Source organism: Meleagris gallopavo, chromosome 3 (assembly GCF_905368555.1).
Source record: "Meleagris gallopavo chromosome 3, MGAL_WU_HG_1.1, whole genome shotgun sequence".
Lineage (NCBI taxonomy): Eukaryota > Metazoa > Chordata > Aves > Galliformes > Phasianidae > Meleagris > Meleagris gallopavo.
In genome coordinates, this window is record NC_139406.1 from 49,350,196 (window position 1) to 49,376,416 (window position 26,221).

Consider the following 26,221-nt stretch of genomic DNA (forward strand, 5'->3'; position numbering starts at 1 on the left):
TGCTTGGCAGTGTGCCACTGGCTGCACTGAGGCTGATGAATATGCTTTTGGTGCATCATAGATTTAACTTCTTAGGGTTCTTGTTTTCAGAAGCACTTTTGTCAAGCTCAGATTTTTCTTTTTTTTTCCTGTAGAAGTGATTGAGGATGCTTGCCACATATCTTTTCACCATACAAATGGTGACAAATGAAAATCAGTGAACAGTACTTGTTACCAGCAAGAACAATTCTAGCTAGGATATCAAACCATGACAACATCAAATGCTCTCAAGATTTATCTTGTAGTCTCACTGTGTACAACATACATCCTCTGGGACAAAATTCCTCAGAAGGTTTTCAAGTCTTCTAGTGAAGGAGATGGTCCTGGCACTACTAACTCATTCAGAAAGATGAAAGATCCCTGGGCACTGAGAAGATGAGAAAAGAGGGAGGAGAATGAAACCATTACAGAGGAATCTCTATTATCTCCTGTTTGGTAAGCCCATGATACTTGCCAGCATGCTTTCTGTAAAGTTGTTAGGAAGCACAACTTCTTGCTTTTACACATACAGAAAGGTAATGATCTGCTCATCGACCTTGTGAGAGGACCGTGCCCACAAAAGTTAATTATGATCATAATCAGAAACACAGAAATACTCAGCTAGAAGTGACCAGCCTAGTGATATTCCAATGCTGATAGAAAGCAGCACCCAGAATAACAGGTACCCAATATACCTGCTGGGAATATTTTCAGATGATACGTGAGGGAACCCTCCGACCACAGCTAGCAGAGTACAACTGCATCTTCTCATTGGCATGGGATTCACAGCAGCAACAAGTAACGATTTCAGCATCAGAAACAAGGTAAGCAATAACATGAATGACTCAACTCTACCTGACATACTTACTCAAGCGATCAAACCTCTAGCATTAAGCTAGAACCCAAAGCATAAAACTAGGTCTATCTAATCAGCTAAAGGTAAAATAAACATCCCCAGTGGAAAAATAGCTTATGTCTTTTCCTTCAGAACACCCTTAGCATTGAAACTAGGGCTGCATATGATTCAGTAGCCTGCTTTCAAACAAGTTTTACAGCTTGTGATACCAGCAGGCTAGTATGGAAGTTACATAATGTGCACTAGGTTTACTGGCATTCAGGGATAGCTATCTGCTGCGTATCAACACTTCCATCACTGCTGAGCTATTCAACAAGTCAGCCAACTAGATTGGCATATTCAGTGCATAACTGATTGAGTGCAAGGCAGCACCATAGGATGTTCTTTTTTCTAATATTGCTCTTATTACGACTTCTGATTCCAAAGCAGCCTACAGGATCATCAAGAGAACCAAGCTCAATGACAATGAATGCTTTTGGACACACAAAGCCAGAGGAAAGACAGTTCTCACCTACACCGGGAAGACATCCTAGAGTACAGCCCCCAGGATGTACTTGGATGGACAGGTGAAACAAACAGCGTAAAGCCTTGTGCAGAGGGAAGAGATTATAAGTGAAGAAAAACATTAGGGCAAGCGTCTGACAAATTGTGCCTCATAACAGCATATATACCAGAAATGCAAAAGGTTATTTTTTTGTCCAGCTTCTCTCCAAGAGATAAGAGAGAAGTGAAGCTGAAGGTTTATCGGTAGTGCACCAGATTTGATCCTTCACTTACACTCCTACAGTGGGATCCAAACTGTCTTGTACTAGAAGGACAGAAAATTCATAATCATACTGAGTCCTTTACTTATGTACACAATTTAGAGGATGACAATGTGCAAGTCATTCATGAGTTATTAAATGGAAATACTGCAGGAAGGATAGAGTGAGAAAAGCATTAACTTCAGAGAGAAACACTATTAAAACCATATTTTTATTGCCAATATTTTGTAATGACTAAATTAATACAGTACAGCATCTTATCTGTCAGTGACTATAATAACTACTACAAAGAATTTTTTTTTTCAACTTCCTCCCCTTTATCCATTATTTGTATTTCACAAACATCACAGAATTTGTCAGCAATTAACATAAATAAATCATCACCTTTTCAGAAAGCTTCAGTACAAGAATTTCAGATAGCAAAAAATACTATTAAATAGCTCACAAAGGGCTTGTTTCATCCCCCACTGCAGTCAATGGGAACTTTTTCATTGACTTCAATAGATATTGGATCAGACCCAAATTGAAAACATCAATAGCACACACATTAGAATAAAAGATCAGCTATGCCCTCCTCCAGAAAAAGAACATGAGTTCAATTCAAATAGCAGATTACAGGAAGGAATCAGTTGGGGAGAACTTTTTTTCTTCTTCCTTGAAAAAATCTGCAAGAGGACAGCAATTCAAGATTCTGAGAGCCAAATCTCACTGGGTTGTAAAGTATCTCTCATCTTCCACTATGCCCTGAATAGGTGACGGTGACTGACACTTTGAGAGACTGGGACTGCTGTTTAATAATCCAGCTAACCAGTTCCCTTCTCCTCATTTCTGCCTTTGGTTGAGAGTGGAATGAAGATTCAGCAGAGCAATATCATTCCTCCTCCTGAAGCGTTAATGCTTCAGAAGAACACACAAAATTAGAAGCTTCAGTATCAATTTGAGAATCTACAATGGAAAGTTCCAATCTCAAGCATGGTAGCAGGCTGGGAGAATTAGAGTCAGCCAAGACACTCTGACACTCAGCTCTTACATTTCACACTCCGGGGATTTACTAAGAGGTGCTTTAAGCCATCGTTATGCCTTCTTGTATGTTCCACCAATTTCATTGTTGCTCTTCCTAGTATATCTGTGTGGAAAATAACTCCACAACTAGGTCAATAAGCACAGTTCACAAATTCTTGCATACAGAGCAGCTCCCTAAGCATCTCAGAGAGTACCTCCAAAGCTCAGCAAGATCTAGACAAGCCGCAGCTTCTTGCTCAGCCATTTGAAAACTCGAAGTTCATATTTGAGTTCTGAAGCTCTACAAACTCAGGAGGCTGACAGTCCTGGCATTTTTAAATAAATAGGAAACTTTCTAAACAGTCTAGGTGACTCTTCAGTCCCTGAGATGAGGTCCACAATGGAAAGATCATACATCAGGACAGATGATGCAATCTGCCCTCTTCCACATATGACACAGGCAATTTTAGGAAACCTTTTGACTTTCTTTAGAAATTAACAACTGAAAAACAGCTTAGGGTGTCTGCTAGTTTCATAGGGCATCCTCCAAAGGGAGAGAACCAGAGAACTGTGATGAGATGTACAATCCCTTTCATGGTAGCACTTTTTTTCGAAAGCTTTTCATCTGAGCATGGCACCCAAAGGCATGGATGGAAGTCCAAGAGAAAGTCAAGAATCCAGAGAGCTTGCCTAACATTCTAAAAGCATGTTTTATTTTGTCAAATATTTACTGTGCTTCAGAAGAAAAAGGTAGGCTGCGTGTATGGCAACTGTTTGTCACTGATTAACTAAAAACAAACAAACAACTAACTAAAAGGATGAGATTTATTGTAAATGTCATTCTTATTATTAGGTCATACATGCAATCTCAGATCCTGGACTGAATTCATGTCGTTAGCCACTTGTTCAATATTCTTTTGCTGGAGAAAGAGGGAAACATCAGCTTTGGCCATCCCATACAGACATTTCACTCAACTTAAAGGTGTATTTTGGGTATTTATTTTTGGAAACTGAGAAAAATTGTTTTTTTGTCAACTTGGTATTCCAAAAGCATCCACAGTCCAGGCTTTTATTCACTTCATCAGCTTTCCAAAAGTCTGACCTCTACTCATTCAGCAACACAAGTTTACTTAAAAGAGAAGCAAAGGTATTTTTAGGGACTTAATTTTCTTCTAGCTTAATTTTCAATCCCCCACTCTTTGATACCATACATATTTTCCTGCCTTTACATGTTCACCCCAAATTGACTAATCCAGTGTTCTTGTTTTCACTCTCACTTAGCACTGCAATTCTGAGCAAGAATGGATGTTTTCAAGACCAGAGTTCCAGACTCCTTCCTACGTACTGTTTTCCTTTTCCCCTTTGTTCTTCAGTTTCCCAATTCAACTGTGCAAGGACTTGTCACAGCATTCTGATTGCAGAATTAAAGCAGAGAACCCAATTAGAAGAAGGAATCCAATTTTTGGTATAGAGGGAGAGCAGTAACTAACTAACTTGAAAGGAGAAACTGATATATCACATCAAAGTGAAAAACACAGGGATGAATAAGTGTGATCTGAAGTAAACAGGAGATACGGTGGACAGGGGGCAATGGGAAGGCCTCCTGAGAAAGGGAAAGAAGAGACAAGCTGAAGCCACCCATTTTTCAAAACAGAGCAAAAGAAGGAAGAAAGGTATTAACAAAAGGATATGAAAACGTTAAGAGTATTTTAAAGTCCAAGGAGAACATCCATACTGACTGAAACCATCAGCAATAGAGAGAAATGCATTCTAGAAGTTTGTAGAAGCGATTAGAGTATGAGTAAGCTGACTGTATCTGAAGTTATAACATTTTAAAAGCAAGAAAAGGCAAAGAACTGTATTAACAAAAGTACACATTTCTCCTCCCATCAGCTCCTGCCCACTTATTCCTCTTCTCATCACCTTCTTCTTGTACTTCACTCTCAAGAGCAGCACTGCCACTTGAACTTTAAGTCATCCTCTCATGACCTAGCCCTACGGATCTACTGGAACCAAAATAACCTGAAAAGTTCTCCAAACATGAGCATGCACACACTCTCTTAAAGCATTCCCAAATGGGAAGGATGTCTTTCCTTGTTTACAGTGTTCTAATAATGAAAAGCTTTTATCATAACAGTATTGCACAAAAAATACATTTTACACTGTAGAGGCCAAAACTAAAGTTTCATCTAATAAAAAATGTGTCCTTCTGTTACAACCATTCTTTTGCTGATCTACTTGAACTCACAGCACGTATCATTGAAAGAGCTACTAAATCTAAAAACCAAAACTACTTCAGCAGATTTCATATGATGTCTATGTCAGGGGACTGTATACAGTCATTTCAGAGGGGAATTCAGCTCAGCTACAGGTTCATTCACTCAACTCTATTCAGCTAAGCAGTATTTGATCAGCACTCAGTTTTGCTCCATGACTAAGACTAGGATTTCATTTTCTCTCTATCAATTTGTTTGATAGTAACTTTCAGTTACTGATTACTGTACAGTCATTTAGAGACATTTGTATTTATCATAGTAAACTAAAGCAACATCCAGACCAGATCTACAACACCCCGTTGTGTAAATTCATCTGTTATGTAACCGTACTTAAACCTCATTTACAAACACCCTCTTGTGTTCACAAGTGACTGAGGAAAATATTCATATAAGCAAACATGGAAAGTTAAAGAGGATAGTATGAACCAGGCACACAGACAGCTAAAGCACACTTTAAATACAGTGACGATGCAGTAATTATCCTTCAGTATGAAGGAAATTTATAGTGCTCTATTTACAGTATAACACTGTCCTAGAACATATTTATAAAGGTCTCACCTCTAAGCATTCAAATACAAGAGTAAAACAGCTGAGAAAGGAAGAGGGAGATCAGAAGCAGAAAATAGGAATCAGAAACAGAACAATGGAAGAAGCCACAAAGTGAGAAGTATTGTTTACCTGTCAGTTGACATTGATTAATCTTGTGTTCTGTGATATCACTCAGTGACTCAAACACCTGGAGGCAGCTGTCACAGCTGTGCACAGCTTCTTCTTCCAACTCCTCCCCTTCATCTGGCCTTTTCTTACAGTCTAACACTTCTCCATCTTCTGTCTTGTCTTCTAGTTTACAGTTAGGGTCTGAAAGAAAATCAAGACCATGACCTCAGGCATCTAAGCACAGAACCTTTCAAAGAAAGAAAAAAAAAAAATCATAGGTTTCTTATCGTAAGGATGAGAAGAAACACATTTGGCGCAAGCCTACAGAATGCTGTAGATTTTATTGCTAAATAAGCAAAGGAGTTTCATTCATTAATCTTTTTTCTAATCTCGATGAAAGGAAAATTTCTCTTCTGTTCCCACAAATGCGGCACTTCTCACTCGAGCAGTTCTTCCATGCTTCAATGTTAGGTTTGTCAATTTTATCAGAGCTATAGAAGCTGCTTTGATCATTATAAGAAAGGATAAACCACCTATGCAATTAGTTTTCAATTAGAACAAAAATCAAATCAATGAGTGTGCAGGAGCTTCTTTTCACTGGTAGCTACAGCATTTCACAGGAAACTACCAGAATTAAGAGACTAACAACACCTGATTTACATAAAGACAAAATTAATCTTTATTCACAGCCCATTCCAACACTCCATCACTGTGCTGCCTGACACAAACAATGCCTCAGAAAGATGAGACCCTGGGTCAAAACTTCATCTATGCTTTGAACTTGTTTATGACTTCAGACAAACCCAACAAAGTTCCTGCATTTGCCAGATCATGGAAAACTGGAAACTAACTATTGTAAAACCCAAATGGTGCACAAGGAGAGCTTTGTCTGTTTGACATGTTAACAAGTATTTAGAGGAGAGCAGAACAGTTCCAGCCTCAGAGCAGCAGTTTTGAACCCAGCTGAAACTCCTAAACCAGAAGAAATGTTCTCACTCATCCCTATGCCCTCCGCAGAGAAGCCACACAATTCACTGCATTGCTCAGTCCTGCTGCTGACCAATGCAAAGTGAGATAACAAAATCTAGGATTTTTCCTCCTCCTCTGAGGAACAGAGTAGCTTTAACTGCTCCTGACTTTTTGCCCACTTCACTAAAAGCTTCCTTCAAAGACAGAAATAAAGCCATCTGCCTTCCCTAATAAAGCAAACTGGCACTTAACTTTGTTTTTCCTTGGGAACCACAGTGCAACAAGTGAAAGGCAGAAGAAAAACGGTTATGTACATTCCAACAAAAGGAATGCAAGTGTTTCACCACTCTTCCCTTCTCCTTTTTGGCCACCTCATTTTTCCTTTTATTTGAGAGCTGAGACTGAGATGAGTCATTTTAACAAACAAGGATAAACTCACATAATGACAGGGGGTTGTGCAAGTGCATGTTAAGATGTTCCATCCTTTAGCCAAGTGAGAGGCTAGCTGGCTCTGAGTCCACAGTGATAGCACAACGGTGGCTGTGGACCCACTTCAGTGAGTGGTCCAACTGGTTAGGAACACACAGAATTACATGAGAACAGAGTAACCAAAACGTGCTCCCACTACATTCATATTAGAACAGGGATGAGGTGAGGAGGAGGAGGGAGATTCCACTCTAAAAGTCCTCTACCAGCACCCTGCAGGGCTGTGGACACAGCCATCCCCAGTCTGCCCGGTGTGCAGTGTGGGCATTCTGATGTCCCTCACAAGGGTCAGGGCTCTTCCCATCTGTCTACGTCCTTCAGGTCACGCTGCTGCACCCCTGCCTTCAGCTGTTCAGACGCAGACAGACCCACAGCACATACTGGAAGAGGCCCGTGTCAGGAAGCCTTCCTTATGCTATGTGGCTCGTGATCAAAACCGAGGAATTTCTTTGACAGGGGTAAAGGGTGGAATTTATTTTTAAAGGAGTTATATTACAGAGGAAAACCAGATTAATTTTAAAAAATAAAAAACACATTCTGAAGGCAAAAACATATTTGCTGTGTAGCCAGAGCACAATCTTTGACATTCACAAGATTCTTGCAAGCATAAAAACTTCAACTTGGGCAGCAGCTTCCAAGTAAAAGAGCAGCCTGCACTTCCACAAAGCATAAAGGGACGCTAATCAAGCACACGGGTTGGATGGTGTTGTAGCTATTTTCAAATGCTCTAAATGAATCTAAATAACTCACACTGTCACTTAGTTTTCCAAGATATTTTGCAACTTTAATAAAAGTCCTTAGAACATCACCGGGTTCTTAACAGCTCAGAAAAAGAAATAATTGTTGGGTCAGTTTGTAACAGTTAAGACATCATTAAGCACTTGTTGGAAGGCAGCATGTGCACATCGCTGCTATTAGTTGTTCAGCTCAAGCTCCAAGTTTCATCTCATAAAACTGACAGCACTCAGGGAAATGCGGGCACTGGGTTTGAATTTTAACACAAGTATTTAAATGCTGCACATAAAGTTTACAGACCTGTTTGTTTTAAAATAAGGGTAGTGTCTGACTCTGCTTTAAGTACAATGCCGAAGGAAAGAAAAGGGAGGGGAGGGAATTCTCCAGACTTATTATTCAGAAGCACTTGCACTTTACAGGAATTCAGCAGCACACACACACATATGCACACGCACCCTTTAGTGCACAAAAGCCTGAAGAATCACTCCATTTAAAGCTTCCTACTTAGAGACCAGTTATTAAAATTAGAATCATTTTAAGTCTAATAAATGTTTTGCTTCTCCTTCTGCATTTGCAGATATAAACTCTACAGGGACAGAAGTCAGTCAAGCTTATTCCCTTCTGCTGTGACTTCAGAATACATGCTCTAGCCAACTGGCACATTTGTTTTTAGGTCAACACTTAAGTGGGACCCTCTGGGACGCAGGTTCAAGTTTAGCCTGTGACAGCTTTGTGAAACGAGTTCTGGCAGTCTCAGCCCCTCTCCATGAATGCATTTCCAACATGATTCGCTCCCATGAAAAGTTGTCACCTCAGAAAGAAGGTGGTATTTAAAGAGAGATGCTTAGTGAATAGACTCTTTCTTGCTACAACAACAAATGGCTTCTATCAAGAGCTGTTCTAACCCTAAATGATTACTTAACCTGAGGAAAAGTTACTTACTTGTGCTTACTTGTGCTCCTATTTTGAATCTCTAGAATTAAGGCATGTTAGAAATGCAATGTGCAGTCACCTATACTTTCTGTGTAACCTCCTGTTTAAAGCTCAAGTTCACACATGGACTTTAGGGTGTCAATCATCCCTCACATTTCTTTCTCCCCAGTATCTCCAACTACTGCAGACAAGTCTCTCAACAAAGACTGGCTCCACAATAGGATTACCTTTCCCAATATCTGCAAACACCACCGTCATTTCCAGAGGCTTCCCTTTCCCATTTCAGAGACCTACTGAAAATTTTTAATACGCATCAGCAACAACACACACACCAGCTCCATCTGCAGATATCATTCAAAATTATCTGGTATGGAAAGAAGGGTTGTATTTTTGGAACAGAAATAAATTCAGCCTATTAAGGCACTTAAGAAAAAAAAAGAAAAGAAGAAGAAAAAGAACAGTTGTATTCTGTTACTGATTATGTTAACATTATTTATAAATGGAAATTAAAAGAAGTATGATTTTCTCATTACTGTGTTCCCTGGCAGGTGGTTCTCCCTATCCCTTCTTCCTCCTCCTCATAAGGGATGTTATTGCTGTAACTTGGTCTAATAAAACTGCAACTTTGGGGAAAATGAAAAATCGCATTGGCTTAGAAGTGTTGGAGGCAATAAAGCCATGGACTTCAATTAATTTCAAGTATGGGAGCGGTTTCAGGCCAACCAGCAGAAATTCTATTCTGCCCATGTAAAAATGAGGTTTCACCACATTTACTTTTTATAACCCATATAAAAATCAAGTAAAAGTAATGAATATCTAAAAGCCATCTTGGTGGACTGGCAAAGACTAACTGTATTCTTGAAACTTATCTTACATACTTCTGCTTGTGCGATGAGGATCCATAGCTAAACATCAAACTACCAAGAAAACAGCCCACTTTCCGACCCATTTCCCTGCCTTGCAGTGGACCTCCTTCCAAGCCACTTCTGCATGGAAAAGTGCTGGCAAAAGAAAGGAAAACTAAGATCATGTGGCTATAATTATTACCAGGCAAGGAATATTTCTTCAGCTCAGTGGTAAAGTAAAATTCTGTCGCTCTCTGCTCCCAATAGTGTCCATCGCAAAACAACTGCCTCATTAAATTTCTGCAGTAAGATTAATATGCCGTAGCTGCACTACATTTATAACTTGGTACTCTATAAAAAGCACATTTAACGGTTAGAGCCAGAGTGTAGATACAAAGTATTACTATAAAAACTTCTGGCAGTGCATATACAAAGTGGGCCTTCTGTACTGCTCGCTCTATCAGAAGGGGTTTTGTTTTTAACATCGGCATTACATTCTTGCTACGGAGAAAAACAGAATGTTAAATCTCACCTAGAAACAGACAGAGAACAGCAACGGACAGGATGGGAAATAAATAACTTGTGAGACAATGTAACCATTGAGAATTATGTTAAGGGAAAAAAACAAAACAAAACAAACAACACAGAAAAGTAACCATTCCTTGTCATATTGATCTCCAGTTTCACAGTTCTCTATTTCTTCAAATCGGTGTATTTGTAGGAATACAAGTGTGCTTTTTATTTCCCCCCCAACCAAGTTTACACATAGCTAAGTGGAGAATTAAGTACATTCAGAAGAATTTGAGATATTACCCCTCCAAAAGAAGCTGAGAACTCTCATTCTTTAAACAAAGTGTTTTTTGCACAGAGATACTAGAACCTCGGAAAGGCACAAAACAAAAACCCATAGGATGCAAACATAACAGAAATACAAAGCATCCCAGCTGATCACTGCTTTCTGAGAGCAATAATCTCGACTGTCCTCAAGCAAGTTACCTACTCTGAGATTGGTGGCCTTCTAAGAACATACAAAATCACAGAATGGCCCGGATTGGAAGGGACCTCAAGGATCATGAATCTCCAACCCCCCTGCCACAGGCAGGGCCACCAACCTCCACATTTAATATTAGACCGGGCTGCCCAGGGCCCCATCCAATCTGGCCTTGAACACCTCCAGGGATGGGGCATCCACAACCTCTCTGGGCAGCCTGTTCCAGCACCTCACCACTCCCTCTGTAAAGAACTTCCCCCTGACATCCAACCTAAATCTTCTCTCCTTCAACTTAAAGCCATTTCCCCTTGTCCTGTTATTATCTACTCTTGTAAAGACTTGATTCTCCTCCTGTTTGTAGGATCCCTTTAGGTACTGAAAGGCCGCAAAGAGGTCACACCGCAGCCTTCTTTTCTCCAGGCTGAACAAGCCCAGCTCCCTCAGCCTGTCTTTGTAGGGGAGGTGCTCCAGCCCTCTAATCATCTTTGATCTTTGAACATCCCTTACTCCAAAAGGTGACCTCACCTGAATGAATGAGACTGCTCAGAAGAGGCAGCCCTGCTCTTCAGATAAACTTCTGTAAACCAATATCAAAGACTGCTCGAATACCATGTCCTCTTTGAATTCTCAGAATCAGATGAAATTTAGAAAATTAAAGAGTCCTCATTGTTATAGAGAATTAACAATTATTTCTCCACAATTATTAATGCAACATTTCCCCATGATCTGACTCAAACAGCAGTTTTGTCCACCCTATTCTTCAATAGGACCTCAAACAAAGGGATCTGGTACCTGGTCTTACCTAACTGGTAAAAAAATTATACAAATAAATAAAAGAAAAGAAATGGCTCTTATCCACATATTTTACAAACATGAAAATAGTTTTGAATGAATATTCAAGTTCATCTGAAATGGCATTGGGTGGGGGTTTATGTGGGGGCTGCAGAAGAGGATTATTTCTGGCAGGAACAAAAAGAAAACCATGCTGAATTTTCTGAAGCATCTCATCATCATTGTCTTGAGCTACCAGAGAAAGAATTTTTAATTCTCAAGAACTGAAAAACGAGGAGGAGAGAAATACTGTTTTCCATCGCGAGCCCCTAAAATACATTCTAGGTTCAAAGCAAGGAGGAGGAATACAGGCTTTGCAAAATCACCCCGATACAAAAATTCCTCACACTGTTGTCAAACAGTAATCAAACACTAATGAAGGAATTCAGCATTACCAGTCTGTGCGGCTGTGTGTCCCACACCTGCCTGCAGGTCCTCTGTTTCATTTTCTTCTACTGTCAGAAAAAAGGTAAACAAAACAAAAACAAAACAAAACAAAACGTTAGCCAGATAGCTGAAGGGTTTCAAGCACCTTTACACCAGCTTCAGTTTTGAAAGCCAGCGATGCTTGTACAACACAGCCAAGAAAAGCTGATACAGGACCACTGCAAAGTGCACACAGAATACGCTGCTATAGGGAAGCTACATGTCAGAGAGCAGAGTGACCAAATAGGTTTCATGCCTTAAAAAAGGAAACGAATTTCCTCTACGATATGTCTTCAGTGCACTCCGCTGTATTTGATTATGGAAGTAAATGAGGGAATAATTCTGGGCTTTAAGATTCTCCTCACTCATTCGGCACGGATAAGAGAAAGCTTTCTCCTGGCAGACGGGAGAGGTGTGCACTAATTCATAATAAGCTTTTAAAAAAATAATAATAATCCTATATTCAGTAGCAAGCATCTCAGCAGTGCAGACAGCCTTGCAAAGGAGAACTAACCCCATGCTGTTTTACTGTATACACCATGCCAGCATCTTTCCCTTGGCTCACAGCTTTCCAGAGCAGTAGAACTAAAAACAATACAATTCTTGTCAGATTCACTATTCAGAACTTGTTGGGCCAAAGTGAACCTAACAAGAGCCATTCTGCTGCTATTTTGAAAAAATTAGAGAGCTGTTCTGGTATGCTCTGATATGATGCCTAAGTAAGATTGACTCTCCAAAGTCAAAGCAAGGGAAGGCAGAACCGTTTCCCTTTTATTCTCCAACAGACTGAGGTCTTTGAGTTAGGGAGCAGCAGAGAGAAAAGAATTCTTTCTCCCTCCGCAGGGGAAAAAGCTGAAAGGGGAAAGATTGCACTTCTACAGCATTTCCACTTTCAAGAATTCAGGCCTCAACAAATAATCATGCAACTGAGTTAAAATCCAAAGCTTTGGGGACCTATTCCTGGTCCCTGGGATAACAGAGTGCAAGACATTTAAATCTAGGCACATATTCAAAAGAAGAAATATGCATACACACTCCACAAGTACCTCTTTTCCTCCTCCGCCAACCCCAAGGCTTCATACAATTGGTTGTTTCTAGAATCTGGGTTTCTAGAAAAAAACACCAGTTTTCATGAGGACACTCTTAGGATACCAGAAACTCAAAATACATAAGAAAGAGTCCGGTTCAATATCATGAAGGACTCTAAACAAGCTCTCTCTCTGCCCCGGCGTTGTGGCTAGTATGCACACTCTTCTCATATCAACAGAGATCTGATAAAGTTTCCCCAAGCCCCAGAGCGTGTAAAATACTTCACAAAATAAGAATTGATGAGCTGACTGTTTCACTTGAGCTTATGTTTTGCAGTCACAAAACCACCACAACTTGGGCCGCAACAATGCAGCGTGTTTCTCTTTGTCATGCAAAAGCAGTCACCCAGCAGCCCTCAAAGGCGAAGGAAACTGGTCAGACAAAAGGAGCAAGGGGAGCAACTCGGGAAAAGGAGAGCTTCAAGGGACACGTGGTCAAATAAAAGCTAAGCTAAACAGAGATTTGTCACTAAGGCAGCACGGATCAGTAAGGTTTATTTATACAAGAAGAAAAATAATGAATACAACTAGTGTACAATTAAGAAAAATAAGCACCCACAACCTTTTGCGATGCCCTCAAAGCCTCCAGCAAAACCCGTGAAGCAGTAGTCCTGCCTGCCCCTCATCACGCCCACCACTAGCTTGGATTTATACCCAAAAAACGATCTCAAGAACTGCAGAATTTAGCGCTCCATGCCCCGAGAGGAAACCCATTGTGGCTATGAGTACCTGCTGATCAGCCGCCACAAGGCTGCGAGGCACTGCTGTTATCTACCAATGAAATCCTCTGCCACCACCCGTCTCAACTCTGAACTCAGCCCAAAAAGGTCATTTAGGAGCTCTACCATTTTCAAGTCTCCAGAAGGAACCGAAGTGGTGCCCAAACACGAACTTCTTAAGAACCGACTCAAGTGGGAAACTTCAAACCCAAGCACTGCTTGCCCAGAAGTAAACAAGCTCTGCTTATTTAAAGTGGATCTCCACTTAAACGTTTGCAAACCAAAATACAAAAGTTGGTCCTTGCGATTTTTATGTACTGAATTCTCCCAGCACCAGACCCTCACTGGCTGCAGGAAGGGTGCATGCTGACACATGCTTGGCTCACAGCTGCACCAATACAGTTAGATCTTAAAAATGGAAATAAAACAAATGTGGATGCTGTCTAACAAATTGTTCCCATGTCCACTTCTATTGTACAAAACTATGCCAGTGTATGCCTTGTGAAACCAACTGGTTAAAGATCATGAAACTAGATGATCTTTGGGGTCCTTTTCAACCCAGGCCATTCTATGATTCTATAAAACTTCCCCACTAGTATGAGATCTGAAAATTCAGAGCGAGGCTGAGGTTTGCTTTCAACAGAGGTTGTCTGCTATGTCTTTACCACAGTAAAAAAAGGAAACAAGCATCAGAACAAGCAGTGTAGTGGTTAGCATCTTTCTAAGTTGTTCAATCTTCCCAAAGAAATTTCAGTCCCAAAAGAACCACATAGGTCACAGCAGCCATGGCACAAAGACTCGCTAATATTCAACTGTCAGGCAAATTAAACCTCATTTAAAATTTAAAAAGCTACCCCACAAAATAAGGGAAACCTCACGGATAACACAACTCATCTACAAAATGGCACCTCAATTGCCTTTGCTTTAACCTACGCCATTCTTCCAATGTTCTGGGTATGCTGCAGCAGGAAAGCTTCAGCTGGCAGCAGCAGACAAGTTCCCTTGATTTGATTTATACCTCTCCACAACTAGATTCTGAAAAGTTCAGTACTATTTCTGCTAAACTCACCTACTTGTGATTTTCATGTTTAAGGGACATTACAGTGCCTGAAGTAAACAATTTTCTTCAGGAGAAAAAGGTAACTTTAAGCAAAACTTATACAGTGATACACTATGAACGCTGCTAAGCAAAAATCTTTCTCTAACACTAGCATGAAATGTAACTAAAAACAAAAACAAACCAAAAAAACCCACAAGCATTATATGAAAATAAAACAGTAGCATGTATGCACTGTTATTAATTCAAACGTCAAAATTAGTGATACTCTAGGACTGTAATTGTGCATAGGGGTGCCATCTTCAGCACAGCATTTAGCACATCTTGGCATAAGAAAAGACAAACTCTAGATAACAACGTGATAGAATACCACTAAAAGGAGAGGCCTCAGGAAACCAGAACAATAGCATATGAATCCAGACCCTGAGTAAGTGATGCTACTGCTCAGTAGCTCTTCCAGACCCACTTGAAATAATGTTGTCATGAAAGCAGCAATATCCCTTGCCTGTACAATTATGCATTTGTGACCACAGGTCACTTATTTTGTTAGCTGTTGAAATTCTTTTTGATTGACTTATCTCTTAAAACAAAACATCAAATCCCTACCACATATTTTCCCAGTGCAGCTTTTGAAAAACAAAACAACCAAGAAACCCAAATACTAAAATTTCTAAAAAGCCCAGATCAACACAACTGTGACATCACATTTCTTGAGAGTGAGTTGGTTGCTGCTTTCTTTTTTTTGTTTGTCTCAACAGAGGAAAATAGAATTCCAGCATGTCAACTCCATCTCCTATTATAAAAGCATGTGGCTTGGACAGATACCAGTTTCTAAAATTTTCTTGCAAATATGCATCTCTAAACAGAAGCTGCATTGATGTGAAAGGTTAGGACACTTCAGCCTGGTACAGCTGGTGCCCAAAGCAAACTGTGCTTCACCTCAGAGCATCTCTCACGCTTGTGCTAGGGAACATCCACACTGAGACCAATTCCACCTTTTAAAGTAAATATATATATATATATATATATATATATAAGTAGTACTATCAAAGACAGATGTGGGAGGAAAACCTCTGGGGGTATTCATATAGTGGTCCTAAAAATGGAGTTAATCTCCTGACTGCTCCACAGCAACGCCAGATGATCAGGGAGGATTTCACCCCTTCTCCTTACAGTTTCTTCACAGGACAAATAGTTGGCCTATCAAGGATTATTTTATAAAGTTAGTACAAAATATACCTAGGTTTTCTAGTTTGTAGAACCTCAGTCACATACCACTGCCTAACCCCTCACTGAAGAGTTAATCTGTAGCTTCAGCACTCTAAGGAAGAGCACAAGTCATTTCTGGTTGATGCCTGGGAAAAATCTTGTATGGCAAAGAAATGGATAAAATTAGAAATGTGAAAAAGAACATCTTCACTGAAAGGGAAGCCTTTTGGAGAACCCTGGCTAAGATTTATAGCTTCAGAGCTATTACAAACCATAATGAAATAAAAGCAAAAGATAATTGAAAAAAAAAAAAAAAAAGTCTATTTTCTTCTAGTCTAGGTGGGTTAATAAATTAAAAAAAAAAAAAAAAAAAAAAAAAAAAAAAACCTGCCCTGAATGTCTGAGCCTCTTCGTTAAACAAAGCAGGAGAAGCCACATATTCCAAAATAAACCATAAAAATAGACCGCTATTGATTTTATCCTTCCTAAAACACATTCCTTGAGAGATGTGAAAATAAACTTAATATAGCAAGCAACCAAGACTGTCAGAGATAAGAAGTTTGGAATATATATTTTAAACTTGCACTTAGCATTTCCTATAATTCAATACCTGATCCATACACTGCCATTAGCATACGACCAGTAACTCAATTTAAAGCCATCCTGCACAAAAGCCTTTTTCCTAGGACAGAAACTTTGCCAAGTGCCTCTTCTATCTGCATGTTTGAATAATTTCTGCAGACAAGTAATAGAGACACTAGCTGAATTAGCATAATCAATACACAATTTACTGAGTTACCCAGACAGAACAGAAATAAAGCTTGTGTGCCATTATTTCACTACCTACAAATTACTGTAATTTCTGGAAGTATCTCTCTTTTCTTCTCTTTCCTCCGTGAAGCTACATTAAAAAAAAAAAACAAGAGGACATTCATGCCGTGTCCAGGTGGATATTAAGGATGATTAAATAAATTAATCACATAGGCAGAAGGCAAATTTAAGAGTCAGTTACAGGAGGTGCTGAGCATCCTCTGACTCTATTAAATTCAATAGCTTTTGAAGATGTTTCATACTTCACAGTAACATGCTGTAGAAATCAAACTCCTTAAGGGTTTGATCAAGATAAAAACTGAAATTAAGGCAGCTAAAGATTAGCATTAATGCCAGATCAGATGCCAACATATCACCTGCTCAGGCTACACCTTGCTCTGTTTTCTGTCCTCCCTGGGCACTGCCGCTTTAAGGCTCAGCCTTCCAACTCATCCTGCCAGCACGTCAGCACACACTCGCACCACCAGTATGCAGCAATTCAGAGGATGAACCCTGGAAGTTTACAATCATCTCAGGCTGCTTCATAATCTTCTGTATAGAAAGCCAGCATTCAAGAAACTTCAGAACTACCAAGATACTTTACTACTTGGTAGTGAACAGCAATAGCCAGTGTCAGCATACAGCTACCTCCCAGCAACTCAATTGCTATTTCAGCTCCTACGTGTGCATGTACCCCATGTGCACAATGTGAGAAAAGCTAGGAAAAAAAAAAAAAAGGAAGGAAAAAAAAAAAGAGAGAGAGAGATTTGCATATTAACATTTCAAATATCTGCATTCCAGAACTCTACTGAAAATCAGCTCAGTGCGCATGGCCACAGTTGTACATCAATCCTGTTAATCACATACATGAACATTTGTATTTCTGATTTGTTTTCCTTCTTGTTATGACACACCCCTTTTCCACTTCTCCCCATCATCCCTGCACTGTAACAAAATTCTCTTAATATTTGGAAATTACTTTCTTTCTCCAAGAGATTCCTGTTACAGGAAGGATTCTTCTTGCACCTTCACTCTAGCCTATTCAACATCCAGTTTTTTGGGTTTTTTTCCCTCTCCTTCCCTGCTTTTTTCTCCTTCCTCCCTATGTCATTCTTGTATAAAGACTGAATTAGGAGTTCCCAATTGGACAGGAATGGTTGGAAAATATCATTGTTCTACTAAAATATTTTCCTAGGCAGCACACAAACATAAAAATGATAAATAAACTTAACTGGAAAGAAACTATTCTTAAGAAATCCTTTGGATAGTCTTTGCACCCTTGATCTCCAGGCTGACAGTATCCAAATGTGACAGCTGAGGACACCCAGTTTTACATGACACTGTGGGCAGATAAGGCAGAAGGCACTCCTTCCTGCAGCAGAAGGAGAATCCTACCAAAAGCTGAGGACAGGAGATAACTTTTTTCTAGACAACAGAGATGAGAAGGATTAATCCTGCACAGACTAATTTTGCTTCCCCAGATATCTTGTAGCAAACTTAGGCTACACCTACATAGATTCATATTTTCGTTACTTAAGGTAAACTTTAAATAGTATGTTACCTTTTCCAAGATACTTTTCTCCAAAGAGTCTTAAAGATCTTAAAACCACCAGTAAATTCCAGATACCCCTAAGACTTTGTACTATGCAGTGTAACAGACAATTATAGACATCCAAGACAAATCTGGGACCATGATGAGTCTTGGCAAAGCAAGAGGGAGTCTCTGCAAGTCAAATCTTTGTTCTAGGGTAAGGATGTTCAGCTGTCCTGTCTGTTTCAAACTGAGCACTCGATCTTCCTTTCTGGTAATGTGACTGTGGACAACCAGTCCCTTTGAGGAAAGACACTAAGATAAACTTCAGTTACCAAACCCAGTACTTAATAGGAACGCTGTAAGAGCATTTTCTCTCTGTACACTGAAGTTACATATCACTTAAGCTTCCTTACTCTTCTCTCAAACGGACATAATTAAGAATTTTCCCTGTTTCTACGGGCTTGCATTTTCAACTGAGCTTAGAAAACAAGAAATTCATTAAACTGTCTGCAGAAGCCTAAGCTCCACAAGAAAGAACAATCCGAATCAAACTAGTGCACGGATCGCAGAACTTCAGTTTAGCCAACATTACACAAGTCTGAAAACAGAAGATCGAAGGAAGGAATATGAGGACCTACAATCAAGGTTACTGCAGTTGGCAATGATATCTGAAAATGAGGCACTTAGTCTGAGGAGCTGGGACCATGTGACACCATTCTAATAATGTCAAAGAAAACGCCAGCTTTTTGCTTTGAATCTATTATGTAATGTCACATATTTATTTGAGTCAAAATGCACCCCTTTTAATTTAGATTATCCCTGATTTACCAGAGATACAAATCTGTTTTGAATCATGATTTTGTAGACTTGTTTTTAATCCTCCAAAATTTCAGCTTCGTTATAGATGACTTTTTAGGATCTAGATCACCACTCCAGTCTGTATTCCACAAAGGAGCTTAGAAGCCCAAAAAACTAGTGAGGGGACCCTGCATCTAAATTGCCACAAGGTCTGCTCAGTCACCACTGAGGTCAGGCAGTACCAATGGCTTTTATCATCTGGGCTTTCTCAGCACTACGCAGCTCAGTGCTGAAATTAAACCAAAGCCTCACCACAGCTGGCTTGTAAAATATCAAGTCCCACTTTCCTCAGATTTGGATGCGTTCTTACAGGTTTTTCTTGAGAGCTTGTTTGGTCGCTACAAGATGCTAGCAGAAAACACGTGAATTTCAGTATCTCTTCCTTTCCCCCCGTTGCCCACACCCACTGGTTAGATCACTCAGCCAGGATGTGGGTGGCACATGCTCAACTTTCTTCTTTATCATAAGGATTTAAACTCTTGTCATGAGCTTCTTAGAAAAGAACACTTACCCTCAGACTTGTGCGCTCATTCATTGCTACTGAAGCTGTCATACCTCATCTACAATATTCACTGAACTAGAAAGAAGGACTACATCCTTGTGGTCAGGGCACTCACCTGGGAAGCAGGACATCTGGATTCCAGTTCTAGTTTCTCTGAAATTTTCATTAGAAAAAATACTACAGTAAGTAGTTGGCAGACCAGGACCTAGGTCTCTTCTTTCTACATGGGTACTCAAACCATCAGACGTGTGTGAGTACTCCTTCTTACCCCTTTTCTTCAACAAGCATTTAATTACACTTTTGAAGAGGGGAATGTCACTGGCAAGAAGGGCCACACTTTGCTGCATAATTACTGATATATACTCCCTGGGAGATAACAGATTCAAACACTCCCAGCCAAAGCACAGAACAGAAACCCCATCTCTCACATTCTAGCAGAGCAAATGACTCCTCAGCCAGGGGGAGAGGAAGAGCAGTAGCACAGCCCCCCAGTTCATTCTGTTCTCGGAAAAAAAGAACAACCTGTTCCCTGTCTCCAACAGCAGGCCCAGAGCAGTGACTGCTGACAACAAGGTAGCCAAATGTGCTAATGTACCCACATCTAGGATGAGAGAAGGTAAGATACACTACTCCTTCTGCATAATGCATCTCCTACTCACCAACATCCATAAGCCCTTAACCTGCCTAAGAATTGAAAAAGAATCTAAGTATCTGATGCAAGGTGTTAATGCCACTAGGCAACCAGTCATATGAAAACCAAGTACTGCAGCATCCAAGCCCTTTTTTTGGGTCTGTCCTTCAGAGCTTTCTTTGTTGATTTATGTTTCTATTTGGTGAGTCCTCTACTCAACAGATTCATTAGAAAAAGGGCAAAGTGAATCTTTTCCTACAATCTAGTCTTTCAGAAATCATCAAACCCCTTTTCAGCAGTCACACTCATAGACCAATGGCAATCTGTTTCCTCCTCCCATCTTCAGAGCAAAAATGTTACATCAGGCATGGATCTTGACATCCTGTTGTCCTGGAACCCGTGAATCAGAAAGTTCCTTCCTTGCAATTGTATTCTTTGGAAGTGGAAAATAATTAACTTCCCCATCCCCCCACCCCCTTCCTACTGCCACTGTCAAGTTTAGGAATTCACTTGGCTGTTTTCTTTTCCAGACAGTCATCACAACTCAGTGCCAGAGAAAGTTTTGTTGATCAAAGCACAGCCTGGTCTTCCCAAGGACAATGACTCACTACATCACATCATACAGTCCAGCAACACAGCAGGTAGCATGGTTTTGTTTTTAAAGTTCCTTTCAAGAAGTTAAGGAGTCAATAATGGAAGCTGAACTTGATAGGCTACCAAAAGGAGCGAACAACAAAAAAACTAAAATCCAAAATTAAATTATAAGAGATTTCATCACCTGGTACATATTTTCCTGGCAAAATATAAGCTAACATTAGTAAGGTCATACCTTTCAGGGATTGTTTTCAAAATCCATTTATTGTGAAGTTAACTAAGACATTTACATTGAGAAGCGTTCTACCTTTTCCACACTCCAGAACACACTTCCAGAACACTGAGAGTCTGCATGAGAACTTTGGAGAGATTTTGGATTTCCTGTAGCACGGGAAAAACAAATCCTATTGTGATTTATCACCCCTCTAAAATTGGGGTTGGGAAGGCGAGAAACACTGCTTCTCTTGCTAGCAGCATCCTGACCACATGTCTTAGAGCAAAATGGCATTGTGCTTCAGCCTAGGGACTGTTTAACTAGTGACCGGCACTTTCAAATTTGTAAGAAGAGTATGGTAGTTACAGATCCTTCACTTTAAAGAATCATAATAAGCACTTGTCAAGCCAGAAAAGAAGGCAGCAGGGGCAGGGGGGTGACTATATCAACAGACTTATCAAATGACTTAAGAAAAAATGCTCAGAGGAATAAAAACTCTAACCTTAAAAAGAACAATTTCACCTAACTGTACCTGTATTTAAAAGTGAAAGTATCAGATGAAACACTCAAAAAGCACCTCTCTGCCTTGCTCCTGTGATAAGAAAAAAAGAGGAAGAAAATAACACCAAGGAAAACACATCCACCCCAAAAATCTAAAATTCCACTGGGCATTGATAGTGCTGGATCAGTGAGCAACAATCCTACAGCCCTTTCAAGTACACATTACACAGATTCAACTGTACAAAAAAAAATAACTTGTGCAGCATCACTCCCGTTAGAGGAAAAGCTGAAAGGCTCACATGCATGCACAACAGAAGAAGGACAACCTAGACTAAATCATAAAAAAAAGGAGGGAAAAAATCTCCTGCATCCTTTCTTCAATAATTATGCACTATAAAGGAAAAACAATTTTTTTTAAACTAATGCGCTTTGAAAGTAAAAAAACAAAACAAAACAACAACAACAAAAAAAAAAACACAAGAAAGTGTCAACAATGTTAATGGGTAATGTCAATCTGGGAGGACAACGGTGCTGGTTTTAAATCTTTGCACTGGAAGTAGGGGATTTTGTGCAGACTTGCAGAAGTACATACAGGACAGAAGAGCATAAAGCAGATTTCTTGGAAAGCAGTAGAGTTGAATTGAAACGTTAATTATAACATGTTGTAATAAAGATACCCCCAAGATCAGCCCTATCTTTTTTGCTATAGTGCAGTCCCTAGGCATATGGCTAAGTACTCCTTGATCATTATCCTAGCTAAAACCGAAGCTACTGAAGTTTAGGGGAGTTGTATCTAACAGAATTTCTTTCATCTCTAATAATTGCTAAACTAGCATAATTGCTCATACTTGAGGTGAAATAGAACCCAAGTTGTCTAAAAGTTAAAACAAAAACAAACCTTACCACCTCTTTATGTGCCTCTTTTTTTTTTTTTTTTGTCAGAATCCTTTGCCAAGAATTGCATTTTGATTTAAAAGCATTTAAAATCTTCACATGTGCTATCTGACTTTTCCAAAAGAGAACAACTGAGAAAGCTGAAAGCTTTTCTACTAACAGTGCTGCAAAATATATTTGAAAACAGACATCTACTTTTTCAAAGCATCAAATAAAGAAGGCCAAAATCTTTGCTTTGTTTGTTGTCCTTCCTGAGAAAGATAATATTTACATGTGCACACATACATGTCAGGTCTCTGTTCTAAGGGAAATAGACTGTTTTCCCTACCAGGACTGATTTTGACCTCAAGTAGCTCTACAGGAATCAATGGAAACCTTAAAACACATCTGGGAAACGATGCCGAGAGGTCTGTCTTGAGGTATCAGCATTTATACTATATTTTCATCAATCTAAAAACAGAAACACAACTCCATCTACCTTATTTGAAATGTTTTATAAAGATAAAGCCACAAATCCACATGGTCTACATAAAACATTAACAGTTCTTCTAAATCCTTTCCTCATTTACAAGTATTTAAAAGGCTTTTTTTTTTTTTCTTTTTCTCTTTCAAAATGCATGAGTCTCTACATACTGAACCCTCTGTTTCAGGAGAAAGAAATAAGAGCTATTAAACCCACTGTAAATTAGACTGGAAGAATGACAGAGCAGAAGAAAGCCTTTCCAGACATCCTAGCTCGTGGCGCATAGCGTTACCCCACTCACATTAGAAAAGTGCCTCCATCCTGACAGCTTCCCTTCTTAACCAAGTTAGCAGCAGCTGGGGAAAACAACATCAAGCTGAACCAAAAACACAGTTTTTCTGTCTTAATACATTTGTCACAAGTTTTCACTTCTGTGGAAGTGAGCCATACAACCAGTAGCTGTTCAGATGGTCACACCTAATGGTACCTGTTCCTGAGTAGATGATGATGGTCAATAAAACTCATGCTGGCCCCAAATATGACGGGGTAACATTGCTGCAATTCTAGAGCTAATTGAGGCAGCACTACGCGTGACTACATTCAGTGAAAATTACTACAGGTTAGTGATGGTTTTGTTGTTTTATTGTTGTTTTTTTATTAATACATGAAGGAGCAGAGGGCACGCATCGTCAAGTCTAAGGAGAACACTATAAATAGCCCGCATTATATGAAGATTCTAATCTTAAATCCTCTTAGTAATTTGCTTTTTCAAGTACTCTTTTATGTTCAATATCTTAATTTTTGCCCTTTTTTGGACGGCCAAATACAAGCCAGCAACCCACTCATGCATCAAACAGATGTTTCTGCTTTTCAGGCCAAATGGAATTTCACGAATTTCTTGTACCCTCCCTATGAAATGATGAGGGCAAAATAACACAGTCCCTGAAATCAGCCTGTTCAGAAGTTCTTTGGACCGGCAATGCTGAAACAATAAGTCAAGTTCAGAGAAGTCGTGCCAATACTAATTGCTGGTTTTGTTTATGCTGGATTGATTACGGTCTAATCAGCAGACAATCTAATGACTTTAGAGTCCAGTCCATGTAATTTAGAAGCTGGTTGGGGCTGAGGGTAAATACTCAAATAGTTGACAGAGACACAGAAATGTAAAGGCTACGGTCTGAAGGGGATCCAAATGTCAAATTCTCTCAAAACTGTTGTCCCTATTAAGATTTCTGTTTTGGTCCACTACCACTCCACCACCCTTAGCACTACAGCACACCACTCACACCTCTGCATGGGAAACATCCTTTAGCTTTGAACTTACGATGAGAAAACAAGTCACATTAAAATACAGCCAGATTTACTCAGCCCTCCAACACTCTGCATCAATTGAGGCACAGCTGTAAATTCAGCTGGGATAAAAAGAGGACTTAGGTTTGCTTAAAGAGAAGGAACATCTTAGAGAGGCACTCTGGGCTTGCCAAAATATTTCAAGACTCAAGACTTCTTTAAGAAGGGCACCGATTGGTAAAATACAGCAGATAATTCTTTTCCTTCTCATCTTTCTAGGAACTAGCACTCACTAATTTCATTTCTGCAGTCACGTGTGGGATACAAAATTACAGGGAGAAAAATAGATTTTGAAGTAATAACTTTATTTTTTAAAAAAGAAAAAAAAGAGATCCCTTTCAAAGATCAGTGCTTCTATTTAATCTGCGGGGATGTTGTAGTTTCCTTGTGACGGCTTATCTAACACCTACAATTTCAGCAATCTTTATGGGTGACTTCAGCATACTGAATATTACCTGATTTTTGCATAGAGAAACCTGAATTTAAGATTTAGTAGGACTACGTTTTCATTCAGGTTTGCGTAAAGAATACCTTTTTTTTTTTTTTTTTAAGTAACTATTTTTGTAACTTGAATTCATTTCTAAACAGAAAGTTTCACACCAAAAGCCCTCAGTAAGGGCAAAAGAAAAACCTCAAGCCCTCCCGAAATTAAAACCCCATAAAGCCAAAGGGCGCAAGCGGGGCGGTCAGTAACCTAGGTGTGATATCTGTAAAGCATGCCAAGTCAGAAAAAAGGTTTACCATTCAGGTAGCCAAGTTAAACAAGATAAAAGCGAGCTGCTCTTCCCTCCTCCTTTGCTTTCTGAGCTCAGGGGTCTCCAGCATGATGTTCTTTAGGAGATGCTGCTGTCCTTAGGAGATAACAGTGTTAAGGAGACATTCCAATCTCCCTTCTTCAGCACCCTACACAGGGGCTCTTTTGGAGGCTTTCAGAGGAGTATCGTATTTCTGACTTACCTTTCCCCACCTGCTTTGCTTCCTGCTACCCTCCCTCCCCACAAATGTACGTATTAGCTGATTTTCATCAGGTCAATGATACCTAATACATTTAAAAAAAAAAAAAAAAAAAAAAGTAGGCGAGGAAATGTGATAAATAAATCAGTAAAATAAGATATCAGTTAAGACTTCTGAGTTTTATGCAACTGACCTTTTCTCTGCCTAAAATAACCTGGAAGTTGAACTTTTATTCCTCCTTCCTAGAATCATATAAGATATTCAAATCACCATTCTTCAGAAAGTTAAATAATCTCTTTTTCAATCATTTCTGCTGCAACCCTGTAGTATATTTGTAAAAGATAGTACATTTTAGAGAAAGTACTTACTATCTTATTTCTCCTTGGGTAGATATTTTTGTTACTTTTACATTGGAGAGGGTTTGTCTGAATGTTTGCCATGCCTTTTTTTCTGAGAGGTGCTCATCAGTAGATGCTGGGGAACAGGCAGAGCAGAATTGGCAACAAACCAGAAGAGAGGAAGAAAAAAAAAAAAAAAAAAAAAAAGGAGAGGGGAAAAAAAAAGAAATAGGAAAGGATAGAAACGTAAACAGAAACCAGGGTAATTCAGAAAAATATTTTCAAAAAATAGAAGAAATTTAGTCATTAGCAACTTCTTAACACCCACCATTTCAGATGAACATTAGTTTAACGCATTCAATATAAAAACTCAATTGTCATTTTGTTTTAATGTATTTACCTGCCTTGTATCACTATTCCCCTAAGATATAAGTTTCAAATTAAGTTATCAAAAGTGACAGACGTATCAAAAATATCTCTTCTATCCTCCCCCCCAGAACGGATTGCTAAGTACATGACAAATTGGAAATGCAATGTGTAACTCCATATTTTATTTAGATGTGAAGCAGCACTCATGAGTTTAAATAACTAATTTACATACAGTCAAATAAGAGTTTTTCAGAGAAGCCATTTAAAATACTGTTTATTTTTGAACTATAGAACTATATTTTTTCCTGACTACATCAGTAATACTTCAGAAATGGGGGATTTAAATA

The 26,221-nt window shown here is 39.3% G+C and overlaps 1 protein-coding gene across 13 annotated transcripts in view; it reads right to left on the bottom strand.

The window, feature by feature from the left end:
- The window catches only part of ZNF521 (zinc finger protein 521), a 234,291-nt gene that overhangs the window by 204,353 nt on the left and 3,717 nt on the right, over positions 1–26,221 (bottom strand). For 3 of the 13 annotated variants that reach the window (XM_085220905.1, XM_085220910.1, XM_085220915.1), the window contains 3 exons: positions 12,836–12,898; positions 11,759–11,815; positions 5,595–5,774 (listed from right to left, as the gene is read on the bottom strand). In XM_085220905.1, the coding sequence (XP_085077031.1) occupies positions 5,595–5,774; positions 11,759–11,815; positions 12,836–12,898 (300 nt within the window). Of the gene's footprint in view, positions 1–5,594; positions 5,775–11,758; positions 11,819–12,835; positions 12,899–26,221 lie in introns of all 13 variants that reach the window. The other 10 variants (XM_085220904.1, XM_085220909.1, XM_085220914.1 and 7 more) reach the window with 4 other exon arrangements.